The sequence below is a fragment of the Montipora foliosa genome, chromosome 11 (assembly GCF_036669935.1).
Source record: "Montipora foliosa isolate CH-2021 chromosome 11, ASM3666993v2, whole genome shotgun sequence".
Taxonomy (NCBI): Eukaryota; Metazoa; Cnidaria; class Anthozoa; order Scleractinia; family Acroporidae; genus Montipora; species Montipora foliosa.
Genome location: NC_090879.1, coordinates 26,725,000 through 26,752,437, shown reverse-complemented (window position 1 = coordinate 26,752,437; position 27,438 = coordinate 26,725,000). Strand labels below are relative to the sequence as shown.

At 38.7% G+C, this 27,438-nt stretch overlaps 2 protein-coding genes across 6 annotated transcripts in view; both read left to right on the top strand.

The window, feature by feature from the left end:
• Positions 1-16,193, top strand: part of LOC137977750 (band 4.1-like protein 1) — a 24,184-nt gene extending 7,991 nt beyond the window's left edge. Inside the window, exons 5-21 of one of the 4 annotated variants that reach the window (XM_068825076.1) lie at positions 104-148; positions 281-333; positions 1,505-1,578; positions 2,105-2,151; positions 3,263-3,353; positions 3,445-3,533; positions 4,210-4,273; positions 4,786-4,883; positions 5,319-5,613; positions 6,345-6,724; positions 7,328-7,384; positions 8,164-8,329; positions 10,197-10,755; positions 11,205-11,419; positions 12,135-12,248; positions 12,902-13,012; positions 14,022-16,193. In XM_068825076.1, the coding sequence (XP_068681177.1) occupies positions 104-148; positions 281-333; positions 1,505-1,578; positions 2,105-2,151; positions 3,263-3,353; positions 3,445-3,533; positions 4,210-4,273; positions 4,786-4,883; positions 5,319-5,613; positions 6,345-6,724; positions 7,328-7,384; positions 8,164-8,329; positions 10,197-10,755; positions 11,205-11,419; positions 12,135-12,248; positions 12,902-13,000 (2,446 nt within the window). In that variant the 3' untranslated portion in view covers positions 13,001-13,012; positions 14,022-16,193. Of the gene's footprint in view, positions 1-103; positions 149-280; positions 334-1,504; positions 1,579-2,104; positions 2,152-3,262; positions 3,354-3,444; positions 3,534-4,209; positions 4,274-4,785; positions 4,884-5,318; positions 5,614-6,344; positions 6,725-7,327; positions 7,385-8,163; positions 8,330-10,196; positions 10,903-11,201; positions 11,420-12,134; positions 12,249-12,901; positions 13,013-14,021 lie in introns of all 4 variants that reach the window. The other 3 variants (XM_068825075.1, XM_068825074.1, XM_068825073.1) reach the window with 3 other exon arrangements.
• A 1,467-nt stretch (positions 16,194-17,660) lies between these two features.
• Positions 17,661-26,394, top strand: LOC137977753 (purine nucleoside phosphorylase LACC1-like). 2 transcript variants are annotated; one of them, XM_068825078.1, is made up of 6 exons: positions 17,661-17,768; positions 19,573-19,765; positions 20,416-20,622; positions 22,050-22,571; positions 23,193-23,500; positions 24,251-26,394. In XM_068825078.1, exons 2-6 carry the CDS (start codon positions 19,583-19,585, stop codon positions 24,414-24,416), a joined length of 1,386 nt encoding a protein of 461 aa, XP_068681179.1. In that variant the 5' UTR covers positions 17,661-17,768; positions 19,573-19,582; the 3' UTR covers positions 24,417-26,394. The 2 variants fall into 2 exon arrangements, with proteins under 2 accessions (XP_068681179.1, XP_068681180.1); XM_068825079.1 differs by lacking the exon at positions 17,661-17,768 and adding an exon at positions 18,207-18,341 and having other exon boundaries at positions 24,251-24,550.
• Positions 26,395-27,438: the final 1,044 nt, after the last annotated feature.

Genomic DNA, 27,438 nt, shown 5'->3' with positions numbered 1-27,438 from the left:
GCCCTGAGGTGGTAAATCTTTCTGTTTTTACTCTTAATAATGGTAATTTGAATGCCTATTGATTTTGAATGAAAACTAAAGTTTCATTGTGTTACTTTTGTAGGTATTTAATGTGTATGCAGTTACGAGATGACATAAATTCTGGAAGGTAGGGTTTGGATTGCTATTTTAAAAAAATTGATTGATTTTGTTTTCTTAGCTTTATGGACTAGGAAATTGAATATTTTTCAGAGTGTTTCACTTTTCCTGAATTATTTCTCATTGTACTGTATACTTTCAGGTTACCTTGTAGTTTCAACAACCAAGCTGTACTTGGATCATATGTTGTTCAAGGTAAGAACAGAGCTTTGTGTGATAATATAAAGCTAACAAAAAAAATAGTTGTTAGAATGTTCTGCTTGGTCATGTAAGTTCTGCTTGGTCCCCCAAAATGTATTCTGTCCCTTAGGCTGTATGATTTTCCCAAATCACCATGTCACCATGATAAGAAATTCATTGCGTAGACAAATTAATGATCTTGATTGTATGTTGGTGGAAGCAATATAAATCTTTCCTATTATCTGCTACAAAACATTACAGTTTTTTTCTTACAAATGTTATGCACATCATTAGGGCTTATGTTTTCCTGTTATTCTACCCAAACTCTGCATATAAATCATTTTATCATTCGATGTATTTTTCCCTTCCTTTTCATTGGCTGAGAGCCCACCACTTGACCCGCAAAAAACTGCCTACAAATAAGTGTTTTGCTGCAAGTAATATTCTGCTCATGCATAACTTAAGCCCTGCTCTTTTGTGAAAATGGCAGTTTGCTTTCCAATGCTTCAGGAGGTCATTTAATTGTTGGGAATTGTGAAAAACAAACTCAGGCATTGTTTACAGAAACGTGGTGTCATTTGTAACGGCATCCTTTTGATGCGGTGTTACACCTTCTGTTTACACGATGTCGATCAAGACCATAGTTGAAATTGGGTCGATTTGAAAAGGCTGCCAAAAGTGGAGCGTTTTCAAAACAATATAGTAAAGCTGCATCGATTTGAATACAGTTAATTTTTTGGCGCGAAATTGGGATCGTTCGATTAAAAGTGGTGAATTTAGCACGTAGTGCAGCGCTCGCTTTCTCCAACGTGACTTTGATTTTCTGGTGAAAACAGTTTTGTGTTATCACATCCAAACTGCATCGATTTTAACACAACTGCGAAGTCATGAAACCGTGTTGATGTGAAAGTGCGTTCATGTAAACACTGCTTCAGTCAGTCGTCTCCAGATCAAGGTGGTTTTCCCAGAACATTGGGCATGCAATGTTGTATATAACAAGTTCCGAACACGTGGAGCTGAGATTTTCTGCGAGGTGCATGTTATCGACATATCTTAGACACAACTTGCATTAACAGGCCGAACTTACATGCATCCTTTAGTCTAAATATAACAAGGTAGTTCTCCCTAAACAATGTTGTTAAAGTTAAACTTTTACAGTAGGTAATAACATGGTTTTTCTCTTCAGGTGATGTTGGAGATTATGAAGCTCGCGAGCATGGTGTTGATTATCTGGATGGCATGGTTTTTGCTCCTAATCAGGTCAGAATTCGAAGTGTTTCTGCCAAGGGGCAAATCTGTCCCTGAAATGTTCACCACTTTAAAGGGGGCATTTTTTGTAACCGCCAGCAACCACTATGCCTGAGGCTATGCCTAAAAGAAATGAAAGTGTAGCTATTAGGAATATGTGATTATTCATGCAGAACTTTCAGTGCAGGTTTTAAAGAACCCAATTTGTTGCAAACCCCACTTGCATTTGTTAACCCCCAAGCACGCTAAGGGATACCAAGGTTTTGGAGAGACGTGCTTCAAAACGATTCGCAAACTGCTTATCATTGTAGAGTCAGTGAAAACCATTATCTTTGTCCAACTGCCACGTGCAGCCTCGGGAGTGTCTGACTGTACAGTACAGTTGAATACGCCACTAGGAAACGCCACCATTGAAACTTTGTTGGAAAACTTTCTAAATGGAGTACTGAACTGAGAATCATAGTAACTACATTGTATGACCTTGTGCTTCAAAAGGTTCCATTGTTGGTACGGTAATTTTCTCTCTGATCATTTGCAGACACCAGAATTGCTCGAAAAGATCAGGCTACTACACACGGATAACAGGTAAAGAAACCTACTTTAGCCACATTTTAGAACTACAGTACCTTGCAGAAGTTAGTCGACATGACCTCGAATCTTGATCTGCAAACCGCAATTCTCGATCCTTGATTCTTGAAAACTTTCCAGGTCGAGGCGAGAGTTGAGTTTCGAGGTGTTAGAGGGCTTTCGAGAAAATTTGGTGACTCTCGAGTGGAGAAAACAAAGTAGTTTTTGCGATTAATTTTTCATGCATCTCGTCAGGTCTATTTTATGGGTTTTATCTTACTGTAGACACGTTTCCATCATTTTTCATGTTTGTCATAAACTATGGCAAGACATCTTAATTTCTTCGTTCAATTCCTTTTTAATTATTTTGTTAATTAGCCCTCTGCCATATACGGTATGGCAAGGAGGAGTCTTCGCTACCGGTGCGCTCACTTCTTCAGAATACTCAAAGCATCTGAACCAACCATAAAAAAAATGCAAAATAAAGAAATAACCTTACCTCCATCAACTTGCTTGATACCACATTTTTGTGCTTAAGTTGGAGTTTATTGGCCTCAGAGAAAGCTGAACATTTTTAGAATGAGGAACACACATGTCTCATGTGAGGGCTGTTCCTTTGCAAGCTTTGATACACCATAATAATAATAATAATAATAATAATAATAATAATAATAATAATAATAATAATAATAATAATAATAATAATAATAATAATGAATTTATTATCATTTCCACATGGTGGCTCTTCTGTGTTCATGACTATAAGTACAAAGAAAAGGATAGTATAAATTAAGTAAACAATATCCTGCAAACCATCTTAGGGCGTAATAGAACCCTCCTAACCTTTTCCCCAGATGTCACCTAATAATGAATTAGTTAACTTTTGTATACTAGTTTGGCCTCGATCATTAACAATCGTTTAGTCTGTCTCTCAAATGAGGTTAAAGTGTCTAAGTTTCTAATGTCTCTCAAATGAGGTTAAAGTGTCTAAGTTTCTAATGTTCATTGGAAACTTAATTGAAGGCTTTGGATGCTGAATCTTGAAATGTTCCCTTAAAGAGAGGTATAGTAAATTGGTAGAAATTCATATAGAAATTTTATAAACTATATTTAATTTGTGACATTTCAGGGGTCTGAGTCCTGAAGAAGCAGACTTGCAGTATTTAAAATTTGCCGCTTCCAAACTTGTTATGTACGGTGTTGATGCCCATCCTGCCAGGGTAAGAGACTGTGTACCATGTTTTTTCTGCTTTAAATGTGGTTAAGAACATGTGGGATCTTTCTGTTCTCTTTTCCATCAAAAATGTCTAGGACGAGCAAGGCAGTGAATTACTGATTGGTGTATCTCACGAAGGCATTGCGAGCTACAAAGACAGACTGGTCGTAAACAGAATCCCATGGTAAGTACAGTGTATATGTTATGTATTTAAATCAAGTAATGAATGTACAGGCATGTTTATTCTGAGGAGGTTGGTAGAGGTTGAAATTCAGCGATTAAATGTAATACCAAATGGAACAGGAAATTCACTCAACAGGTTGGCCAAGAATTTTCCAGATGACCTTTTTAATTAATTAACCCATTTAGTCCTGACGTTTGACAGAATAAACTCTTGGAAGTCTCACTCCCAGTAATTAATGGGTTAAAGTAATTATGACATGAACCTATGGAATCCTGAACTGTCCCCATTGAAGATTAAAATCATCTGATGTTCTAGACAGAGTCAAATCTATGAGTGGTCATCTTTGGAGACATTAGGTATAAGGAGAAGTGGTTTTTGAGTAGACATTCAACATTAATTTTAGCTGCTAAAAAATATTATTGCCATTCTTTCTGAAAGGAAGTTTTAACCCAAGTGGATTGTCCCCTTTTCAAATTACTGCTCTTAAGAGTTTGGAATGAAAAAATTAGTTTAATTTTTAAATTAGTTTATTTTGTTTAATGTTCAGTACTATTTCTGTCAAATTCCAAATATTATAGTGGTGTTGTTGAGAGATCCATGCTGTCTCAAGGTGGGACATTGCATTGGTTTGTTTTCCAGTAATGACAGTAGTGTTACTGTTATCTTACCCAATCAGGTCAAAGATTGATTACATCAAGTACAAGAAGAAGAATTTCATTGTGAAGAGCCACCCTGGAGAGGTACATGTACAGCTGTATGTTATTGTCTGGATTTGCTTCATAAAGCTCTGTCACCCAGTGGGTGGGGCTTTGTACTCTAATCCTGCTTTGTAAATGGTTAACCAACTGACTCTACCCTCTTGAATTTCTTTCATGTAATTCTGTTCTGTAAAGAGAAGTTTACATGTGTTTTCCATGCTAGCCCCACAAGCTGCAAGCTGTCAATGCAATGTGCATTGTCTTTGTCAAGTTTTATGTTCAAACAATACATACCAGTTTTGCTGTTTAACCAGTGGAAAGTTGACGCTTGAAGGGTAAATGCATACTGCCGAGAGTCCTTTAGGTCAGTTTGTAGGTTGTGTAGGCATTTACTGTCTCAATCTGCTGTTGTTTTCATCATTTGTGACAACATTTTTCTCAACCCAGATACTTGTGAATTTCATAGCTCTTATAGCAACCCACCAGCTGCAAACCTTTCTTTCTAAATTACAAGTTGATAATAATTATTATTTACAAATTGGTTTACTCTTCAGCTGGATACTCTGACAACAAGGTCTGTTTTCAAGTGCCCCAGCGAAAAGGCAGCTAAGCGCTTGTACAAATCATGTGTGGAGCACCATACGTTCTTCAGGTGTGAAAATTATCTCTAAAAGTATTGTGTAAACTCTGATTATCTGATCTGCCACTGTTGGTTAAGCCCCCAATCCTTAATTTATGGGCCATTTTGGCCTCGATGTAAAATGCAAACAAGACAGTTTGTTTCTTTTTAAGACCATTTCACTGCCCAGAGACCTTTGTTTTCTTCTGTTTTTATTGAGTGGAAGATGGAATTGGATTACATTTTGAAGCATTTATACATGAGTAAATACAGTAGTCTTCATGTCATCTTGAACGAAATGGCTACAAATGTACTTGCATGACCTAAAAGAAATATTTGAATATCATTCCCTAAAATTTCAGGCTTTGGTTTTGACATGAGGGTATGTGACACACAGAACTATTTCTTTACAGTTTTTGCTTGAAAACAGTGACCCCTTTTAAAACTATCTTGTTGTCATTTTTCCAGGCTAACCTTCTCTGATCCACCACCATCTCGCAGTACATCTCTTCTTAAGATGGGTTCAAAGTTCCGCTATAGTGATAGAACGCTGTACCAGCTCCACAAGGATGGACATCCGGTGAAGGAGCAGCCAAAATTCAAGCGAGTATCTAGCTTGAAGTGGTCGAGTCAATACCAAACACCATCTCTTTCAGAAACAAGGATTTACTTTGAAAAGGATGACGACGAGGCTCAAAGGAGACCCCTGTCAGAAGGAGACCTGCCGTCTAAGATGCCTTGGTACCTCAGGAAGGGTGGAACTGTGAGTAAACATGCATGCACTTGTTTCATCTTAAGGAATGTTTTCTGTACTCTTAGTTACAGTCTGACAAAAACCAGTGACCTAGGATTAATAACATTTTTTGCAAGCTGGTTAGGACTTGAAGAATACTCTATTCATCGTACAGTTTATGATTAATATTTCCAGAGGTCAAGCAGCAAAGAAATTACACACATACTACAATCCTCAGTTGGGTACGACACTAGGGAAGTTTCAATGTTAGAGTTTCCATGTTGTCAAGAGCAATTTGCTTGATTTCCTAGAGTAACTTTCAGGGCCTTGATGTCATGAGTGATGAAGCCCACCAAAATCTACAAGAGTTAAATAAAACTGGTGAAGGTTACCATTTAAATAACAAAAACCCGAAAAGTTACCATTGGAAACAAAGCAAGTTCCCTTTGACAACATAGTAACTTTAACGTTGAAACTTTGTCACCAAACTTCCCTAGTGTTGTACTCAACTGAGAATTGTAGTGTCTGTGTAATTTCTTTGCTGCTTGACCTCGCTTGAGGGAAAAGGTCATTACAAACTTTTCGTGAGTTTTGCATGGTTGTGGCTCTAAAACAAGGTGGGAAACTATTGTAATGATGTTGTTACATTAAGGTAAGAACTGAGACATCACTATTAAGATCTGGTTTGTTCACAAAGTAAATTTACGCTTTATTAGTAGCACTGACATGTAATTGAATTCTCTGTTGTAAATACTTTTCAGGCTCCACTAGGGCTAGAAGAGTCCACAGACACCATGACACCAGAAGAACGTGAGCAGTATCAGCAAGAGATGCGATCAAGATTAGCCCAGCAACATGGACAAGAAGGGGAGGATGTTGTTGTCCACGCAAAAGGTGTTGGTGAAGGATTCAGGTATGCATATGGCACTGCGGACAGACCAGATTCACAAGCTACAGTCACTGCATTGGAAGAGGAAGCAAGAAGACAGGAACGCGAGAGAAGGGAAGCAGCTGAAAGGGAGAGGGAACGTCAGCGGCGGGAGGAAGAGCTGGAGCTTGAACGTCTAGAACAAGAACGCCTGGCAAAGGAGGCTGAGAGAGAGAGGAGGCTGCAAGAATGGATAGCTAGTGAAAAGGCCAAGTAATTATTAGAAATAGAACTACTGTATATAAGGACATTTTTTCCTATTCTGGTTACTTGTTTAGGGGTGGCCGTATGGTTTTAATGAAAGATTTTAATAAGACATGGAGTTATTTTTTGTGGTAGAAAGTGACAATGATTGTTAAGAAACATTTTTGGAATACACACTCAAACATCACTCAAAGGTATTTTTGCGCGGTTTACTGAATATGCGGGAAAAGCAGATTGTGTACAAGTGTTATTGAAATCCAAAAAGAAAAGCGATGGAAACCAGGCATTTTTTGAAGATAATTAATCAACAATATTTGTAAAAAGCATTAAAATCAAGGCAATGTATGCCGTTCTTTTCCAAATTGAAGCTTAGTTATCTCTGAAATTTGCATGGCTACCCGTTAATTTTCTTTTTGGATATCAAGAGCACTTGCTAAGTTCTACTTTCTCTGCATAATTTTAAACCATATTAGTTAAACTGTATTGGTGAGCATCACCCATAGGAAACCTGAGTGTCTTGAGATGCGCAATAGCAATAGTAGGCACCGTCCTTAATGAGTATCTAAAGTGGATTTTTCAAGAAAATTTATTGCTTGAATGTCTGATTTTCAGATTTCAACCAGATGTTGCAGGCACTGCATACACTGCTCCTGTTGGATCCTCAGAAAGGTACATAAAATTATAAATATTTCAAATTTTAAAATGAAAGTTCACCCTTAGTGGTCCTTATAGAAAACACTTTGCCATTCCCTTCTGAGAATTTTACTTTTGATCTGCTCCAATACTGGGAAATACATGTGATGTACAAGAGAAAGGTGAAAGAGGTTTTTTATTGTATAATAACTATAGACTCGTGAATCTCACCATCACATTTCTGTGACTTGTTTGCCAGTTTTGTCAACTACTTTTGTGCTTCTTTTGTAGATCATGAATAGAAAGGGAATCTTAATTGAGACTGACAAATAATGGAAACAAATTATATTATTGTAACGATTAACCCATTCACTTCTCACAAGCCCCAGGATGCCCCCACTTGACAAGTCTGGCATTTTTAACCCAATTATTATTATTATTGTTATTGTTATTGTTAGAGTGGTTTTCAATTGAGTGTCGAAAGTAATTAGCGAATTGCTTTGGTTTTGCATTTACTTCACTCGGTGATTGGTTGAAAGTTTTCACGCCATTTTTTCAACCAATCAGAAGTGAAACCAAAACCAATCGTGGCTTGCGTGTGCACATTTTCCCACGCTTTGTCTTGATTGGTTTACTGGATTGTCTCCGTCCTTTTTGATTGGCCAAAGTTATTACTTTAGTTTTGGTTTTACAACACTCAATTGAAACTCGCTCTATTGTTATTGTTATTGTTATTATCATCATCATTGTCATTCTCATCATTATTATCATTAATATTAATACATGTATTATCCTGATTTGCTTTACCAATTCAGAGCAACGATTTCCATGAAAGAAATGAAACGTGAAGAGCCAGAGATGGTTAGCATGGGTATGGCCACTCCAAAGGGTGGCACTGACACAATCAAGAGAGCAGAAATGAGAGTGGCTGATACAGATACGTTCAAAGGACGAGTCATGAAGGTGCCAGAATCTGAAATGGTATGTGTGGTGGAACTCAAGTTCATAAAATGAAGCCATTTTGTAGCTTTGCTTTTGTTTCTGTCTGGCACCGAGGCTTTGGCTCATGGAACGACTACAGCGACAATGATAATGTAATCATCACAATCACTTTATACAATCACTCCGGGTCTCGTTTATAGAGGTCAATTAAATCCAATGTACTGTTAACAAAACCCAATGGGCCATTTCTGAGTTGCTGTTTGTCTTGGTTTCGAAGCGAGTCTTGCTGCTCAACTGTTGTAAGGGAAATGATTTTGATTAGCATAAGAATACGCAACTATTTGACATTTGAATGGTTGTGCACCAGGACTTGCTTTGGGACTGAGGCATGCAGCAATTAGGAAATGGGCTATTGAGTGTTGGTTTGTGAATGGAGGGAAAAACAGAGTATCCTGATAAAGACCTCAAACCATTGTAGAGACCCAAGAAACTCCACCTTTGTGTAGCACTTTTTGTAACTCTTATCTCGTCTTACTGCAGACCTCACTGTTGCATAAAAACATTAAACGTTATATCCCCAGAATAGTTTATCTGAGCACAAAATCATTCATCATGGCTTTTTGAAAAAGACAGAGGCCGTTGGCAAAACCCAGATCGGACCAGATCAGATTGGATCAGATTGAAAAAACTCAGACTGAATCAATAACAAAATACAATGTACAGGTCTGCCAAAAGTAGATGGCACCAGACAACGTGCTGAAGAGAGGAGAAGTCGAATTCTGTGCCTTTTTCTCTTGTGTAGTCGTCTCCTCATTTATTTAGACTCATCCAAATGTTTTTTTTGCGGATGTGATTACAGATTCTGAAGCGGAATTATGAAATCTCGATACATATATGTTGTGACAAATTGCCGTCAGTAAGCGAATTGACTGTGTACGCAACGGTCTTCTTCTTCGAACCTGTAAACTGACAACATTCTTTACTTTAAACTGGGTTCCCAGTCCCTGACAATTGCACAATTGCCTGATTTAGAAACACAATGGGAATATCAGTATATGATGGAGCGCACAGCAAAATATCCATCTTAGGTCATGTTAGAGTAGAATGCAAGCTATTCTGTGAGCTCTCCCTATGTCAACTGAAGTTCCCTTTTTGTTGCTAAATTCAGTTATTGCACAATTGTCAGGGACTGGAGTAAGGTAAAGAAGTGTCAGTTTTCATTGTTGAAGAAGACTATTGCATACGCAATCAACTCGCTTATTGACGACAGTTCGTCACATCATCTCTTTCTTCTCTGGGACTCACCCCAGCGTACCTCCAGAATTTATTCAGTACCTGCAGTATGCAATACAACTCAAGCTAATCTTGAGCTGCCTTTGCCGTGCACAAGTTATGTCAAGCATGCTTTTTGTTATAGTGGAGCACTGTTATGGAATAGTTTGCGCATCAGTTTGCAAAAATTAGACTTCCTAGGATATTTTAAAAACGCAAATTGACCAACTACATAATAGTTGCCGGTCGGGCCCCACGCGACAATCTTGGGAAACTGTGTAGTTGTAATGAGACTTTTTATTGTAATATACGCTGAAGATTTTTCGGGTATAAATAAAGTATGTATGTATATGTACGTAGCTCAATAAATGAGGAGACAACTACACAAGAGAGAGAGAGAGAGAGAGACAGAATTTGACTCCTTCTCTCTTCAGCAAGTTAACTGGTGACCAGGAATTTCATGTGTCTACTTTTGGTGGGAATTTTGTTATCTATCCGGTCCGGTTCAGTCCGGTTCCAATCCGGTTTTTACCAACGACCATTATCAGAAATTTAAAATCATGGCAGTTCTAAACTGAAATGGAAGTCTGAATCAAAACCTTCTGTATACTTACAGTATGTGTTTTTATGACAGGATCAAGAGCAATCCAGAACTGGTACTTGGGGACATGGAAAGAGGGACAATGTCACCTCTTACACCCGAACCTACACCAGTTCCACTCTACCAAATCGTGGTGGACAAAGAGGCTTTGAGGGAAACTTTGAGAGTGACGAAGAGAGGCGGCGGAGCACCGAGGATCTAGTGGATGATCGTGATAGTCGCAGTCACGGCAAGGTGCCTTTGGTGACAAAGGATGAACTAGTGAGGATCCATTCTAAAGGCAGCAGCGATGCACTGAGACCAGAGCCTGTCCAGCACGAGATCAAGCGGTCTCTAAAAGAGGACCTCAACTTGGAGCATGAACAAGGTGAAGGTGGCTTTGTTCGAGAGAGCATCCGACGAAACGAGGGAATCATCAAGAGAGAATCAACATATGGTGTTGAAAGTTCACCAGCTGAGGTCACCACCAGAACGATGATAATAAACAGTCAACAGGAACCAACTGTGTATCGACAGAACCAGGCTCCAGAAGTAGAGACCCAGGTTTTGTCATTCACAGGAGCTCAAAATGGAGACCCAAGGGTCAATCAAGGTACTCGATATCGCAATAATGGCTCTTCGTCCGCTAGGTCTCGTGAGCCGTATGCATCTCACACAAGACAGTTCAACGTGCCCAGTGTCACCACCCAGAGAGTTGTGTATGACCAAAATGGACCACCCATTAGTCCACCTCCGAGTGGTTAGTAGCAAGGCTTTATCCAACATTTTTCTAACACGCTAACTGTCTTGTTTATGTGGAGAAATGTTGGCTTCAAGAGAATGTAGTTTGGTCCATACATGATTCACCCCTTTTTAATAATGAATTAACATTTCACTAACCACACAACACAGTCGTGTGTAGGTAATATCTGATTGTTGAAGATCTCATTTTTGTCCTTTTGGTGTTTTCTTTTGTTTTGTTAAAAAATACTGAAACCCATGGGTAGTTTTCGAGTTTGTCCTCAAACTCCCTAATCAAAATGTTTATTTTCTTTGCAGTAGCACAAGATGGCGGCACGGTAATTACTCGTACCATAATGATGGGAGGTGGAGAACCAACAAGGACTGAATCCATTCGACAGACAACCATGCCAACAGAGATTGTTCAAAAGACCATCACCATCGAGGGTGATGGGAATCAGCTGACAGCAGAAGAGTTAAGGGACATCATCTCCAAACATGCTGGGGATCTTGGCGGTAGTGAAGTCGTTACAACTGTAAGATGTGGATTTTGTTCTTAGGGGAAGTTTACATTCAGTAAAGAGCTTGGGCTCGTGGCACATTAATAAGAGTTCTGAAGTTGCCAGAAAGAAAAGTTCATTCTTCTTCGACACTAATTATTTCTCTTTTAAGACGTAGGTTTAAGACAGCTATGCCAATAATATTGCTTTTGTAGAAAGTAATGAAATTGGTAGAAAGGATAAATGTTCGCTTTCACCTTTTTGTTTACTATTTTGAAAGGGAGCAACTTCAGAATACCCCGCCACTTTACTCCCTAGGAATAGTTTGAATGAACATGGAAACATTGCTGCGCAGACTGTGTAGCAACTATTGTCAAATCTTCTGTCGTTAATTATTTGGTATTAGTATCATCCAACTAGTGGACTAATGCAAATCCTGCATTTTGATTGGCAACGCTACTAGAGGAGTATTAGTAATAGTCCTCGAGTAGCGAAAAGCGTGATGCTTTCTTTCATTTTATATCCAAATAAATATTTCTTCAACTTGCATTTGCTAACTTTATTATTGCCTTTTCTGTCTGACTAGTTGGGTGATACTAAAACAATTAGACCCGTAGCCCTCAAGCCCGTAGCCCTAATCGTTAATTAGCAACATCTTCGAGTCATCCCTGTGGCTCATTTGAGAAACAAAAAAAGTTTGTCGACATCCGGTTCACTTTAGGTTTTGAATTATTTTTATTTGATTTCGCAGACATACACCACCAAAGTGCAAGAAGTGAAACAAACCAAAACTATCACCGAGACAATGAGGGTCGTGGATGACGATGGCAACATCATCAAAACTGGGGACCCAGAGACCGATGCGGTAGGTTATCAACTTCTTAGTAGCTTTCGTTTTTTGCACATGAGAGGGAGAAAGTCAGGTGCATGATCCATTTTCTGCTTTCTGCTCTAAGCAGGGCATGCGTTAAATGACTCCTTGGAGTCTTCCAACGCCACTCAAATGGAGCGATTTCACATGACACGGCAGCCATGTTGGTGTTCCAAAACAAAGGAATGGTGGCCATGGTGATGTACCAAACTAATCCTCCGGGAATTGAACTCTATTTTTATGCAAATCATTTCTTTTCGTTCAGTAATCCAATATGGCTGCTGGTCACGAGTGTGTGAGCGCTCCATGTACCCCAACTAACGCTGGGTATAAAATGCCTTTTTTTTTTGCCAAAGACTCTTAACGTCCCCCTGGACAAAGGAATTTCAATATAATTGATTTATCCTTGCGCAACAACCTGCGAGATAATACACTGGGAGAAAGGATGCCATTCGAAATGTTTAGGGAGTAATAGAACGTATTCATAAATGGCGGCCCAGAAATCATTCTTTTGTCTTTGTGCTATTCATCCTCACTAGCGGTAGCCTCACTTTGCGAACGGTTTATGTAAAGAACCGACTAAATGGAATTAGGATATGTGGAACATTTTCAAGCAACGTAGCTTACCTTCCCGTGTTTCATTTCAGGCGATCATGGAGGCTATTCAACGAGCGAAAGCTGAGAATCCTAATGCAATAATCAAAGAAGTTGTAATAACTAGGACAGACGAGGAAAGCGCCGCGTAAGAATGAAAAGTGGTAAGAATAATTCAATGTTCTCTTTTACAGGGAAACTGTCACGGGAAGCGCATGCACTAGCGTCTTGTGAAAACTTGAAAAGTGTTAGGTTAACCTTTTTTAAGCCGAATCGACAAATTCAAAATGGTGTCCACTGGGGAGGGCCATGGTGGACAAAGGAGAAACTCCGGCAAATATACGTGACTCACGCGTGAATCCATGATGGCGGCTAGAACTTTCCGTGGGCTCGAGAGCAAACAAACTCGAACATGCGCAGATCATGACAGTGCCCCGTTAATTGTCAAAACTACCAAACATAGCACCCAGTGAGTAGCTTTTTTTAGTACGTCGAAAAAATTTTTTTTCTTAGTATTTTGCTTAAGAGCTCAAAAACGGCATTCATCAGACGATCATTTTATGCAGATTTAAGCCTGATAACCGCGAAAAAAAGAAAAGAAAATAATTCGGTGGAGAGGTCCTAATTAAGAAACATTGTGGCCTCTGTCTTGAGTTTTTACAGTTTTCCCAATACGGACCTTTGGCCGGTCAAGTAACAATTATTCCATAAGCGCGCGTTGGATGTGAGATGGTACGCGTAGCGCCGAGATTGCTACAACCAGTCTCGTATCCAACAAGCGCAAAAACATTTTATACATCAACTCTATTATAAAGAGAAGAGCGCCACACCCTGGTGGAGAAAAACGGGGAAAGGCTGTGGTACGAACCTTGCAAGTTAAGGGTATTCTCATTGAAATTTAAACAAATCATATACAGCCTAACGAAGGCATAAAACAATTTTTTCAGCGCGATATAGCAATGAACGAAACCAGAACTGAGCACGCGGCGAAGGCTGACCCTAGAATGACTAAGCCTACCAACGCCCGCAAACTACAAATCTAAATCCCACAAACAGCTGCGTGCCTAACACGGCTTACCAGGCCTCTGATACGTGCCGGCAAACTAGAAATTTATGCCAATTTACAATTATCATTGTGCGATTTATCTAATTCATTTTTTTTTTAATTCTCAGAAGTGTGGTTCTTTGTGTTGGAAATAAAAAGCAATGGACACGTGTTCTGTAGTTAGCTAACCTGACGTTACAAACAAAAGCTGGATGTTGTTGAGCAGATAGTTAAGATTCATATTTTTATTCCCATTCGAAGGGCAATAGTAATTATAAGGTAAATCATCGAAGGTGTTTCTTTATCTCTGTAGTTAGTTTGTATAAAATGCACTCCTTCACCCAACTTAAAGTGCCCATCACCCTTTTATTTTTACCTTTTAGAAGAAAAGTTTTATGGTACGTCAATAAAACTTTAAAAAAATCATCCGAGGACTTCACGTCCTTATGTTTTTGCCACATTTAAGTCGAGGAACCCAGATTTGATCGAGCGCGTAGGGTGACTGGGACCCGTGGGACCTTGTTTTATTCCTCAAATAAAAGAAATTAGTGATGAGCACTTAAAGGACGGTGCCACCGAATACGAAGGTATTTTTCCCTAGGCAATGAGTATGTAGAAAGGTTGATTTGGGACATGGAAGAAAAACTGGTTTTTCTTTTTAAAATTATTTGCTGCGCCTCTTGAAAAATTGAATAGATATTTTTTTCCAAATAAAAAGAATTTGTTTTAAACATGCAGTCGGAATGAACGTCTACTCTGGAGCAACAAGAAATTCGAGATCGCGTAGACGCAGATATGCCACAACGCTTTCTCGCTTGGTTTTTCGCCACAAAAACAGCTTTCTTTTGGCCTCAGGTGAACAAATCGTCCAATTTACGATCCGTCGAAATAAAATACAAGTATACAGCGGCACGCGACCATATTAATACGCGATGAGCAGAAGTTAAGCGCTAAAACAGTGGGTGCCGTCCCTAGTCCAACCATAAATTATTAGGAAACTGATGGGTGTCCTGGTCAACCGTCAAGTCAGTGGTCAGTTTTTTAGGGTAGATGTAGTTTATTTAATTAATCAATGCTGGGTAGGGAATGAATTTTTAAATGGGAGACAACTTTTAAAATCCACGTAGCCTTACAATATTTTGGGGATTTCCTGCTAGCTCATCTCTTACTTTCTCTGTCATGGGAAACTTAGGTTAACGAAATTTTTAATGGATAGTGATTTTAGTAGACAGTTCATTTTAACTATTGGTTAATCAGCTTTGTCCATCTGTGTGGACCATTATTTTGGATTGTTCGATTCTCAGTCAAGGTGTATCGATATGTTAAGCAAAACTCGTTGCCATTACTAGTTTGAAATTTAAGAAAATTATGTTTTTCCTTTATCAATCATTGGTGCCGTTCGGTTTCGTTGAATCGCAATATCAAACAAGTGAGATTCGTGTCTTCTGGGCCAATCGGAAATGCTTTTAAATAAAACCAAATTATGTAGCGAAGACAGCACGTGTGGACTCGTTTTGAAGAAGAGGTTTAAGTGTAGTCGGTGTTCAAAAGCTTTTTGAGGGGGAGTGGGATGGGATATGAGATGCTTTGCAAGAAAGCCAGTAAAAATGCTTCCAAGATGCACGCTTTCATGCAAAGCATCTCGCATCCCATGTCCTCTTTGCCACAACACGAATGGTCAAATTTCCACTCAGGCATCAGATCACTCTCGTCACTTATTGACTCCCGAAGTCTTCCATCTTGAGTGACTTTTTTTTTTCGTTCTAATACTGTAATCTCCCTTGAAAGGCTTTTTGGACTCCGATATGAAATACTCGAACAAGCTGTTCTTAAATTTGTTAAGGAGATAATAGACGGACGTCTGAGTTCATTGCTGTACTTGTCTGCACTCGATTGTCGAATCCACCAAGTGTTAAACGTGAAGACGAGTCCCAACCTGTCGAAAATCTATTATAGTAATTTAGTCGGCTATTTTGTCTTGTTTCGTTTTTGGGATGCGTTTAAGTATTTTTATTTAGAGTATCTTAATACAGGAGGTGGTTGCAGTATTTCTTTTCTCTTGGCACAGATAAACAACTTGCGTGAAGTTTGTTCTCTTGCTTTTGTCGTGCAAGAGTTCACTTCGATTTTGGAATACTCTCCTTCCTTGTGAAAACGCCTTTAAATTTATTTACAGTAATAAATAAAGCTAACTGAGAAGTTGTATAATTCTTAATGCATGGTCATGCATAAAGCATGCTGTTAATGTGTTGGTTTTTTTAAAAAATAAAGTTTGGAGTAAATTCATGTCCTTAATTTAAGCTACTGTGTGTTTGTGCCGAAGCACTTTTGTTTCGCGTTTGCACATTTAATTAACTTCTCTTTCAATACAATCGTGAATATGCACCATTTCGACAATTTACATCCTTGCAGTATGGCGGGCTAACTTTAGTTCAGTGGTTAGGGATCAAACTGGTTTTTCGCCCAGCCCCCATCGATAAGCAAGTCTGTTCATACTTGTTTCGCGAGCAAGTGTATTCAGGTGGCCAGCCAGTCGCTTAAAATGAATGCGACCTTTTCTCTCAGATATCAGATGAACTGCAAAAACGCGTTAAATTCCAAAAGATTTTCAACTTGGCTCTGTTGAACGATATCTTCGTCTCGACTGAAATCATTACAGTTTATATCCCGCTTTGAAACTGAGCACTCAGCCAATAAAATCTCAGCTTAGTTGATACCAGAGCAAGAAGATTTCTGCTCTCTCAACAACGGGTAGTACTTATGAACCACCAATCCGGCAGATACAAAACACAGGTCATTGTTTTACCAATACAGAAAGTATCCTAAACAGTCATAAAAGCTAACCTTAGGCCTAAAAACTTTTTTTCAGGCCTAATTAGGCCTAAAGTTAGCATTTATGAATGTTTAGGATACTTCTGTATTGGTAAAATAATGACCTGGACCAGTGTTTTATACCTGCCGACTACCAATCACACTCATTGCTTGAAACTGAGGGTTTTATGAAATCGATTTACCTCCACTGTTGTGGGAAGAGAGTTCAGAAGATGAAGCAGTCGTTCCTTTTATCACAGTCCAGTCGTAATTTTTATTACAGTTTTCTTGCAGACCTTTTTCATTTCTAACCGTAACACTATTGATGGGGTTGCGTCTTCCCTTAACAACACCAACCGAGACCAGGATGCCTTTAAACCCTGGCCAAATTGTACGACACGGTCATAATTTTATGACATTTTCATCATTTACTTTACGAGGGGTAAGGAGAGGTTGAATAATGTTTATCCAACGAAAACCTCTGCAAGAACATTTTATCCTCAATGTTCAGCCGCTAAATTGCGAAGATATCGTTTACATTCTTTCGTAAATGTGCTAACAATTGAAACAACGGGTTCTTTTGTTCCAGTGGTTTTGCATCAACGGTCACGTTAGTCACGCACATTCTGATTCCTCTCAGTTTGTTTTTCTAAGTGTATTGCGTGACATTTAAAAGTATTGCGTAGTACGAGAGCTTCAGATCTCCAAGGATGTTATCAGTAACACGCAAATTCTGACAAAAAGGTGTCAAAGAGTGCTTTGCCCTTATTCTAGTTCACAAAGAGGAGCTTTATGTCCTATCCATTCATCGGCTCGAGCTTGAGCTATTTTGGAATATTTCGGCCGAGTTCGTTGCAGATGAAACAAGAAATAAATTTGCAGTTTATGTTTTTACAGAGATACTAGTACTTCAAATTTCTCCGACCTATTTTCACTGTCGTGACCGTGGAAAATCTTTTGCATTCCAGACATTCTTTACGCTTGCCCCACTGAGACGCAAGTTCCCAATTAGTCTTTTGATCATTTCCGTTTCAGTGAAAGAATCATTCGGAGTTTATGAGAAGGTATGGAGCTCAAATATTCTTTCAGTTTATCATCTTGGGCTGTCAGAACATGCTCATATTTCGTTAAGATATTTACGATAACCAGGCCACTGCACTTTTCGGTTTGTAGCACGCGAATCACGCAAGGGAAATGCTCGTTTGGATGTTCTCCCCGAACTTGAGATTGTAATCCACGGTTGTTTTTGTTCGCTATCGCAGCGCAGCGGGCTGGCGGTGTCACATTTATGTAAAATTCACGATTTATCACTCCTAATTGTGTAAACACTCTGTAATCGGCAAATTAGGTATCACTCAATGGCGAAACATGTTTTTTATCATGCTTGCAAATTCTTCGATTTCACCCACCTTGAAGAATCTGGCAACGCCCAACAGTGAATACGGCGACCACACTTGTCCTAAGCAAGCTCAGTGGAAAGCTTCTGACAATGCCATTTGCTGCTAGAAATGCGTGTTCGCTTTTTGATCGATGCTCGTTCTTGCAACAAACCTTTCGCATCAGGGGGTCAATTACATTCAATGACATGATCCTGTTTATACTCCAGCTATGGCACCCATGACACTCGCTTTTTGAAGGTGAGTGTGTGGGAGAAGGATCGGTCTCAGGTTTATGTAAATGATGGCAAAGTTGTTTGGAGCTCCAAAACTTTTAAGACTCCGTGGAAATCATAATTATCATCGTTTTCCATTGCAAATTACTATGCTTTGGCTCATATCCCTTTAAATTCTTTAATTAAGAGCAGAGTGTTATAAAGTTGTAAAGCTATTTGTCCAAACAAACCGTTCTCACAGATAATTCTATCAAACAGTATGGGTTACTAAACTTACGTTCTGCCTTTCTTTTTGCTTTTGTTTTTGTTGGAAACTCCAAAAGTGCATTTTGATGGTGGATCCCACGGTGGCGGGTCTAATCTGCAGGTCGCAGGTCATTGTTTCACCAATACAGAAAGTATCCTAAACATTCTTAAAAGCTAACCTTAGGCCTAATTAGGCCTAAACAAAAGTTTTAGGCCTAAGGTTAGCTTTTATGAATGTTTAGGATACTTTCTGCATTGGTGAAACAATGACCTGCGACCTGCAGATTAGACCCGCCGATCCCACACAGACAAAAGATAGCTCCCATTTGCAATTTATTGAGTAAGCAAATTGTGGAGGGTGTAAATTTCAGGTTTCAGGTTGCAGGTTACGGTTGCAGGTCATTGTTTCACCACAGCTGAAACAACCAATACCCCTTTACTAATGCTAACATTAATTAGGCCTGAACATGCATTATGCTTTAAGTAATATTTAAGCCCAGGGGAAGTAGCTTGGATTTTTCCAAATTGGGGGGGGGGGGGGGGGGGGTCACACTCTTCACACCCAGGGTACTTACCAGTTTGCCATGTTGACATCCACACTGTTTTTAGTGAAAGTGACAATTTTTTGAATGAGCAGTGAGTGTGGGGGGAGGGACAAGCCTACAAAATAGCTGCATAGATGAAGTAAGTTCCAGTCTCACAGACAGGTTTTTATTACCTTGTTGACTGTCACAAAGGGGGGCTCATGAGCACCCCAGGACCCCCCTGGCTATACCCCTGTAAGCCTAAAGTTAGCTTTTTTGTTAAGGTTTGGGTTTCAGTTATGGTAAAACAATGACCTGCAACCCTAACCTGCACTAATTACACCCTCCGAGCAAAGTGCAACACCATGACCAATTATTGATGTCTAACAAGTCATGTTTTCAAAAGGTGCAAGCCCGGTGGGAAATAATTATAGTGTTGCGAAGTGCATTGTTATTGTTCAACGAATTGTCAAATTTCCTCAACAGATAACTGAACATGGCAGAGCCTACAATGCCACCTGAAATGATCATTGTCCTTGGCTCGCACACCAATGATGACGGCACACCAACTGATATGATGAAATCCAGAGTAAAGCGGGGAGGTGAACTATATGCATCACTAAAACAACAGGGCATAAATTGCTGTGTCATTGTCTCTGGATATCAAAGGCCCGGCCAGGTAAATGACAAAGGACTGGGGTCTTCGTCATTCTTCTGAAATTTGCCATGATTTCTTCATTGGTCAGTGTATTGTTTTGGCTCCCGTCACCCTAAAAAGAGGAGTACATGACCTTTTGGCTGAAGTTGGCAGTATGCTAAGGTGTAAGTGTCTTCCTACTCTGGTCCAAGAAAATGACAGAAATTGTGCTTTGGTGTCCCTGGATCTGACAGGAACTAGCACTTTTGATGTTTTGCCAAGAAGGCAGTTTTGTATTTTCACAGTTAAAGTATGAATGACACTAATGTGGCAAATATTTTCCGATGCTTATTTCTGCCATGTCAACCTCCAGTCCAAATTGCGTGTTGTTCTAGTTTGGCCTTGGGAGGTTTCGAACACAGGTCACGGGTTACAGGTCATTGTAAGAAACCCAAAACCTTTGAACTTGGCTAACCTTAGGGCTAAGTATTGGTTTAGGCCTGATGAGGCCTAAGTTTACCATTAATTATTAGTAAAGGTTTTTAACGAGTGACCTGTGAAAATTGACCTGTACTTTAACCTGTCAGTCCAGCCTAGTCCTTTTTTTCTGGATCTGCTGCATAACACAGTGATAAATATAAAATTAATTTTTATGTATAACCCGTTAATTTTATCAATTTAATGTTTGATAGCCCATAACAGAGGCCAGTGCAATGGAGAAGTATGCTCTAGAAAACAATCTTATTGACAAAGACTGTATCATTAAAGAGGAACAAGCAACCACAACTGCAGAAAATGCTTATTACAGCCGCATAATTGTGGATGAGTATGATGCTGTCAGGGTTAATGTTGTCACATCACAGTTTCACATGGAGCGGGCAAGGAATATTTTTGAGAAGGTAACTTAATTTAAAGCTCATTTCAATAGAAAACAGGCCTAGGGCTGTAGCCAGAAAAGGATTATGACTGTGGCCATGTCCATGGTTAAATTCTTTTCGTAGGCATTATTTTTAGGTGTTTATGATGAGTACATTTTAAAGACAACACTGGAATCACACTTTATTTTTCAAAATTACAAAAAAATGACTGACAGAGGCAACTGTCTCGATTTGCCTCACACTGGCCATGGTCCTGGTAAAATTTATGGCTTTTAATTTTTAAAGGGTTAGTGCTCAGGTTGCTGAGGTTTGTGTCATTTTGTTATGACCTAGATAGAAAAATGTTCCAAGTAATAGCTGACATGTAACATGTGTGAAGGGGTTTAAGGCCCACATTCGCCCAAAAGTCATTGCGGATCAAGACTGAATTTCGTGTGACATGAAATTACCCAAATAGATAGCATGTTGTTTCCTGCATAATTTGCCTGAGTGCATTCAGCTTGCAATCAGACCACGCATTTGGACGAGCCATCATTACAGAACAAAAAGAAACGATGGCAATGACTCTTGGGCAAATGTGGGATTTTAAGTTTTCAAAGAAATTGTGATGCTGTGTTCAATGGGAAGTGAAAATTTGGATTTTATGAAACAAGTTCAAAAAGGAATTAATTAATTATTAACCACTGTAAGATAGATTTGTGAGTTGATATTTCAAGCATTAGCTCTTCGTCAAGAGTGAATTGACCAGGGATAGCGACCCAAATTTAAAGAAGTTATGCCATTTTAAGGGTGAGTGTGGCATGCGCACGGTGGCCAAGGACTTGAAAGTCAAATGATGGTCTCTTAACCTGGATCTCAATACTTAGTATACTTATGCTCAGTAAAAGTTTTCTGGTACATCACCCTTCTTGGCTAGTAATGTCTAAATGGTCACCCCCCCCCCCCCCCCTTCCCCTCTCCCTGCCAGTTAGGACTCCAAAATCTGGGGTAGACTTTCATATACCACACTTAAATGGCACAAGACAAAAGAATCATTTTTACTCAGATTAGGAATTTACGATAAGATACTATTGTTATGTTGGTTTTGCTCTTAATTTGTTTTATGGACATTCATTCTCTCAGTTCCAGTATAAAATGAAAGACTGGGCAATTGCTTAAACAATGCCTTGGCACTCAATGGCCCAGATTTTGCCTTGAAATGCTGTTTAAACTTTCAACATAAGTCACACCCCTGACCCTTGAGGGTGAAAAATTTCTTGGGCTGACTGGTTATGTATGATACAGGCCAGAAACAAAGCCTGGGTTCCTCTGAAGAAATGCTCTAGACTAATAGATTATTGCGACTATAATTATGTCAAGGTGGTATTCCATTGAAAAGAGTAGCTTTTTAATTTTTGGCCTTTTCATTTTAGTCAGGTGACATTTTTCCTATTTTGAATGCTAAACAGATTTTTTCACCACAAATTTACTCCATGAAATATCATGACTGCAATCACGAAATGGATGACAGTGAGAGGAACAAGAGAGAAAGTCGGGAAGAAAAGTACTTTCCTTTGATTGATGACCACATTAAAATGATTATGCCGAAGCTCACCCTACCAGATGGAAAGATGATAGAAGTTCTTCAGTCAACTTTCATTCCAACAGACATGTTTAATCACGGATTCACCACACGGCACGGAGGAGTCTCCACTTATAAAACTTTGTCATCTCTTAATCTAGTGCACTCTGATAAGAGAAGAGATCTGTCTGTAAACGTCCAGGAAAATCGGCGCAGATTAGCTCTCACTTGTCGATTCGACCCCGATAAATTGCGCGTGGCCAAATGTGTACATGAGGCCAATGTGTGGGTGGTGGGTGATCCAGAACCAGACAGTTATGATGCATTAGTTACAGACAACAGTCATGCAACAATTGCAGCACCTGGTGCTGATTGCCCAACAGTCTTGTTCTGTGATCCAGTGAAAAAGGTACAATTATTCCTGTTTCATGATATTATGCATGGTAAGTTTTTTTGGGATATGGGAGTTTATTATTCATTCACTATTTTCACATTTCCATAATACACTTTGTTTGCCCCCCCCCCCAAATTTTGCATAAACCATTGTTACAGTTTTAAAATGCCATTGGGACACTGCATAATTATTTCCAAGAGCATTTGGAAACAATGGTTGCTGCAAAATTTGGGGGGCAAGTGTATCATGGGGAATATGAAAATAGCACATGGGCTCTTTCAGCTTCCTTGCATCTGTTTTGGTAGTTTTAAATGCTTTCACAAGAAAATAGTTCCACAAGATTTTTTTTTTTTGGGAGGGGGGGGGGGGGGGTGCCAATTAAAAAAATTCATAGAGCCTATAACAATAAGTATTAATACTGGAGTTGAGTTTGGTGTTGCCAAAGACAAAACATTTAGTGGTTAGAGTAGATTATTTTGATTGACTGAAAGCATTTACATGTAAATCCATAGCTCTAACCACATGATCTTGCCCTTTGTAACCAGTTATCAGGTGCAAAGTTGATTTGCCCTCTCATCTATTAACAAAAGAATGGTTACCAGACTGTAATTATTGGTGTTTTTTTTCTGGTTCTAGGTTTGCGCGGCTGCCCATTCAGGATGGCGTGGCACGCTGGACCTGATTGATGCTGCTGTCATTGACATCATGACAACAAGATTTGAGTGCAAAGTTAAAAATATCCGAGTTGCAATTGGCCCTTCAATCGGTCCCTGTTGCTTTGAAGTAGGAGATGACGTGGCTGAAAGTTTTTCAAAAGCACTTGGTGACAGTGTTGTGGTGAAGAAAGAAGGAAAGCCACGCCCCTTTGTTGATCTACGCCTTTCGGTCAGAATTCAGTTAGAGAAGAAGGGGGTAATACCCAAAAACATTGACGATGGAACAAGGTATGCTACTTATTTCATCTTGCAATATCACAATGCGAGTTAATACGACTACCGGTAGGAGCATACAACTTCATTGTATTTGTGGAACAGCATTTTTACAAGGTTGAGAATAGCCACTCATGCAAGCCAATCTAATTCAAGAACTCCTTTAATTAAAGGTAGCTTGATCTGTGAGAATGCCATTACATGGATCTAGTATTGGAGTTGTAGGCTCCCAACACCTCCCATTATACATTTCTCACTATTTAAAATATGATTTTCCAAAAGCATCCACTAAAAATAGTAACTTTTAAGAATGGTCCAATTCTAAAGTCACATGATCAGCCTTGCCCAGCATCATTTGGAAAAACAGTGAGCAGTTATCTTGCTCAAGCTGCAGACTGAGCCAGATAACATGGAAACAAGTTTGGTTGGATGTCCCTTTTTTGTCATGAGACAGTTATACATGGGCAGTTATAGATGACTTCAAGGAAGATTTTCAGAGTGGATAAAGGTGTGAAATTATGATGGTTAAATTTGTACATAAACAAAGATAGCTCATTTTTACAAGAAAGACTTCACACTCGTTCTTAAAAAAGAGAAATGACACCTGGACATGGCCTAGTATCATCTGAGATATTTATAGTGGAATAAAGCCCAAGGCCAACTTGTTCAAAGCTCAATTATTGATGTTCATCCAGCATAGGCACCAATCGGACTTTGAAGATGACCTATTAAACTAAATGTACTTTCCATTTATTTTCCATTTAGTGTGACAAGTGAAAAACCAAAATCTCAACACCCAACACAGTGCACCAAGTGTGACCCTGAACAAAGGTTCTTCTCGTATCGAAGAGACGGAGCACAGTTTGGCACACAAGTGGGATTCATACGAATTAGAGACCCTGAACATGATTCCAGTTGCAACATCTCATAAGATTCATTGATCATCTTGCTCTACTGCACAAATTTTGGAAATTTTTAGCCAAATTATCAAGCAAAGCATTTTTGAGGGACTGAAAGCATTGAAATAGGTTTTCTCACCCCTTGGCAAAGATTTAACATACACTTTGAAGGAAGCAGGAATGTTTTAAAGTTCTGCCACCAAGCAACACAAAATAACAAAAATGCCTCTCTTTCAGTGGCAGTCCATCTCTCACAAATATCTTTAATATTTCACATCAAGTGCAACTAGATATAAGACCATGTTGACTGCTTTCTTTACTTTCACTCATTCATTTACCCAAGTAATCATTATGGTAATTTTTGAAAAAAAGCTTACTTGGGGAGGACCCTACCCCACAGAAATTTTGATGGCCATTCACATCAGCCAATCAAGGGACAAGGGAGGGCAGAAAGGCATACATTTTTCAATAGTTTGCATCAGAATAAGCAATAGGTTGCATTAGAGTGTGGAAACCCATTTATGCATTACCCACCAGTACCAGAAGCTATTTATACATTTAATCAGTTATAGGTGAAATACATCCTCAATTACTTGCTTTTTTCAACCCCAATTCGAGTTGCCATTTTGGTAATTTCTAATGGCCCTAGATGTATTGTCACTTACCGGTTTTTTCATTATAGTTTTCACACAAGTAAGGAAAAGTTGTCTTAAGGCCAGCTGAGAATTAATGTAAAATACAAATTCTTAATTTCAATTGGATGAGAGAAATGAAATTCTTAGAATAGAACAGAGTAGTTGAGGTAACTTTTTAAACTTTTAAAAAGGTTATACAAAACAGTTTTTTGGAGACATAACCGCACAATAGTGGTCATTCAACACGGTGGCAATTATGTAACATGTTAAGTTCTGATTTAGCCACTGCCTCACTAAATACTGTCACTAAGTGTAGTATTTTGACTGATGGATCTTTTTTCATAGACCAATTCGGCTAACGCAATGTTGTACCCAATTCAAATCTCTCGGGGTTAAGATTCTTTGTGTATTGCATTTGCATAATGTAGCATTCATATGGAAATACTTGGAACAAAACATTTTATTTCCAAAGGATCTGAATTGGGTACAACATTGAGTTAGCTGAATTGGGCTATTTGTCTCAAGTAAAGTTGAAAATTCTTACAGTCTGTAAAGTACTTAAGACAAAAGTAAAATTCTGGGAAAGCTGTCTTCACATTTGAAAAACTTGAATACAAGAAAACATCACACATCCAAATGCAAACCATGAAATCTATTAATTCAAACAACTTTTCAATATAATTATCAGTTCAAGTCAATTAAGTGCAACTATTTCACATATTTCAAGTATTAAAGTGCTTTATGAACAAGGGAGTAGCTAATTGTGATAGGTTTTGGGTAAAAGGTTGAAGCTGTGGGAAATATGGATTTGGTACCAAATTTGTCACGTAAAATTGTGAAGGATCAACGAAAATAATGATAAAGCAAGCCATGACCGATCATAACCTTGGACTATTAGCCACTCCCAATGCACAAACCTTTTGAGTGACTTAAAATTTGTTTTTGGGTCAAATCAATGTCTAATTTTGAGCACTAAACAGAGTTCAACATCTACAAAGAACTATGGAGAGTGGCATGCAAAGACACCAAAAAGGAAATACTATTTCTCTGACCTTTGCATCATTCTGGTTTCATCTTTTGTCTATGACATGCAAAAGTTCATTCCAGAAGTTATCCACTATTTATTGCTTGGAATTAGACTATATTTCAAAAAAAAAAAAAAACCAAAAAAGTCACCCATAATATTACTTCCAATCCTGGACACAAGTGCTTTTTTAGTGTTGTGCATACAGATCACCTTCAAAGTTCAATAATTGACCACAAAAACATGACATCTTCCTGTGGAAGGTAACAAGTATAAAATCTACATGAACATGTACTTCATAAACTTCTCTGTTATTGAAATAAAAATAAATATGCTTTGAAAAGTTGACAATTGCCTTTTTTTAAGTAAGGTGTTTGTGTAATGAAAGTGTTGGAGGCCTCAAGTACAATATGAAATAAATAACAGTTATTAAAATTATAACATAATTATCACTGAATGACCACTAAAAAATAACGGCTGCAATGGTCACTTTCTGCATCATGTTCATGCGAAAGAGCAGATCAAGATCCACATCATTCTGACTGTTAGGATGAATAGGGAGTTTAAGAAATGACGATAGCTATAACAATAACAACTCCAAAAAGCAGTAACACTATTGGTTAAAGGAGGAAAAAGGTGCATCTGCAGCAACCTGAAATGACCAATTTTAAGGTTTTGATTACAACATGAACAAACAACTGTGAATTTTTTCCTTCTCTCTTTACTTCAAACCTGCATGTACCTATCCGGTAATAGTATACTTCGCCCACATTGGACAACATAAACGAGATGGAATCATCATGATAATTATACTTAGGAGAGCTCAAACATATAGTTTGAATCGATGTTTTCATTGCCATAGCTGTCATAGTTTCTTAACACTCCCTACTGTTATGATGCAGTAAAAAATCAATAAGAGGACAGAACTGACATCAATTTGCCATTTTCCCGCTGTGCACTAACTTACAAGTCCCTTGAATCTGAGTGAAGTTGGAGTGAGTTTCTGTCCAAGTTTCTAAAGTACATCATGTTGTTTGTAATCTAAGTAGGTTGTATTTACATGACAAAAGTCTTAAGGTTTGAATGACAACAACATCAGAGTGCTAGCAGTTTCTTCTACGTTAGTTGAGCCATTTGCTTTTGAGGCAATTGTGTTTTGTCACCCAAGCAACTCATGGCCATTTCTCCTGGCTGGGAGACATACCAAGATTGACTCAAAAGTCTCAGGAGATACTGCTGGCAGTCTACAGCAACTTCAACTTCACCCCCCTAAATTTTATTCAAAGATGCTGCCCAAACAACTGTCAAATGGCCTATCCGAAATAATGTCATTACAATGTGGAGCAAAGTAAATTACAGTCAAACCAGGTCAAGCACTTCCCCTCAAGATTTTAT

What these genes read in the sequence shown, in the direction of transcription:
- LOC137977753 (XM_068825078.1), top strand. Translation starts at nt 19,583, where the DNA reads ATGGCAGAGCCTACAATGCCACCTGAAATGATCATTGTCCTTGGCTCG. An exon ending in GATATCAAAGGCCCGGCCAG is followed by an intron (nt 19,766 to 20,415) that starts GTAAATGACAAA and finishes AATGTTTGATAG; the next exon opens with CCCATAACAGAGGCCAGTGC. An exon ending in AACATTGACGATGGAACAAG is followed by an intron (nt 23,501 to 24,250) that starts GTATGCTACTTA and finishes TTTTCCATTTAG; the next exon opens with TGTGACAAGTGAAAAACCAA.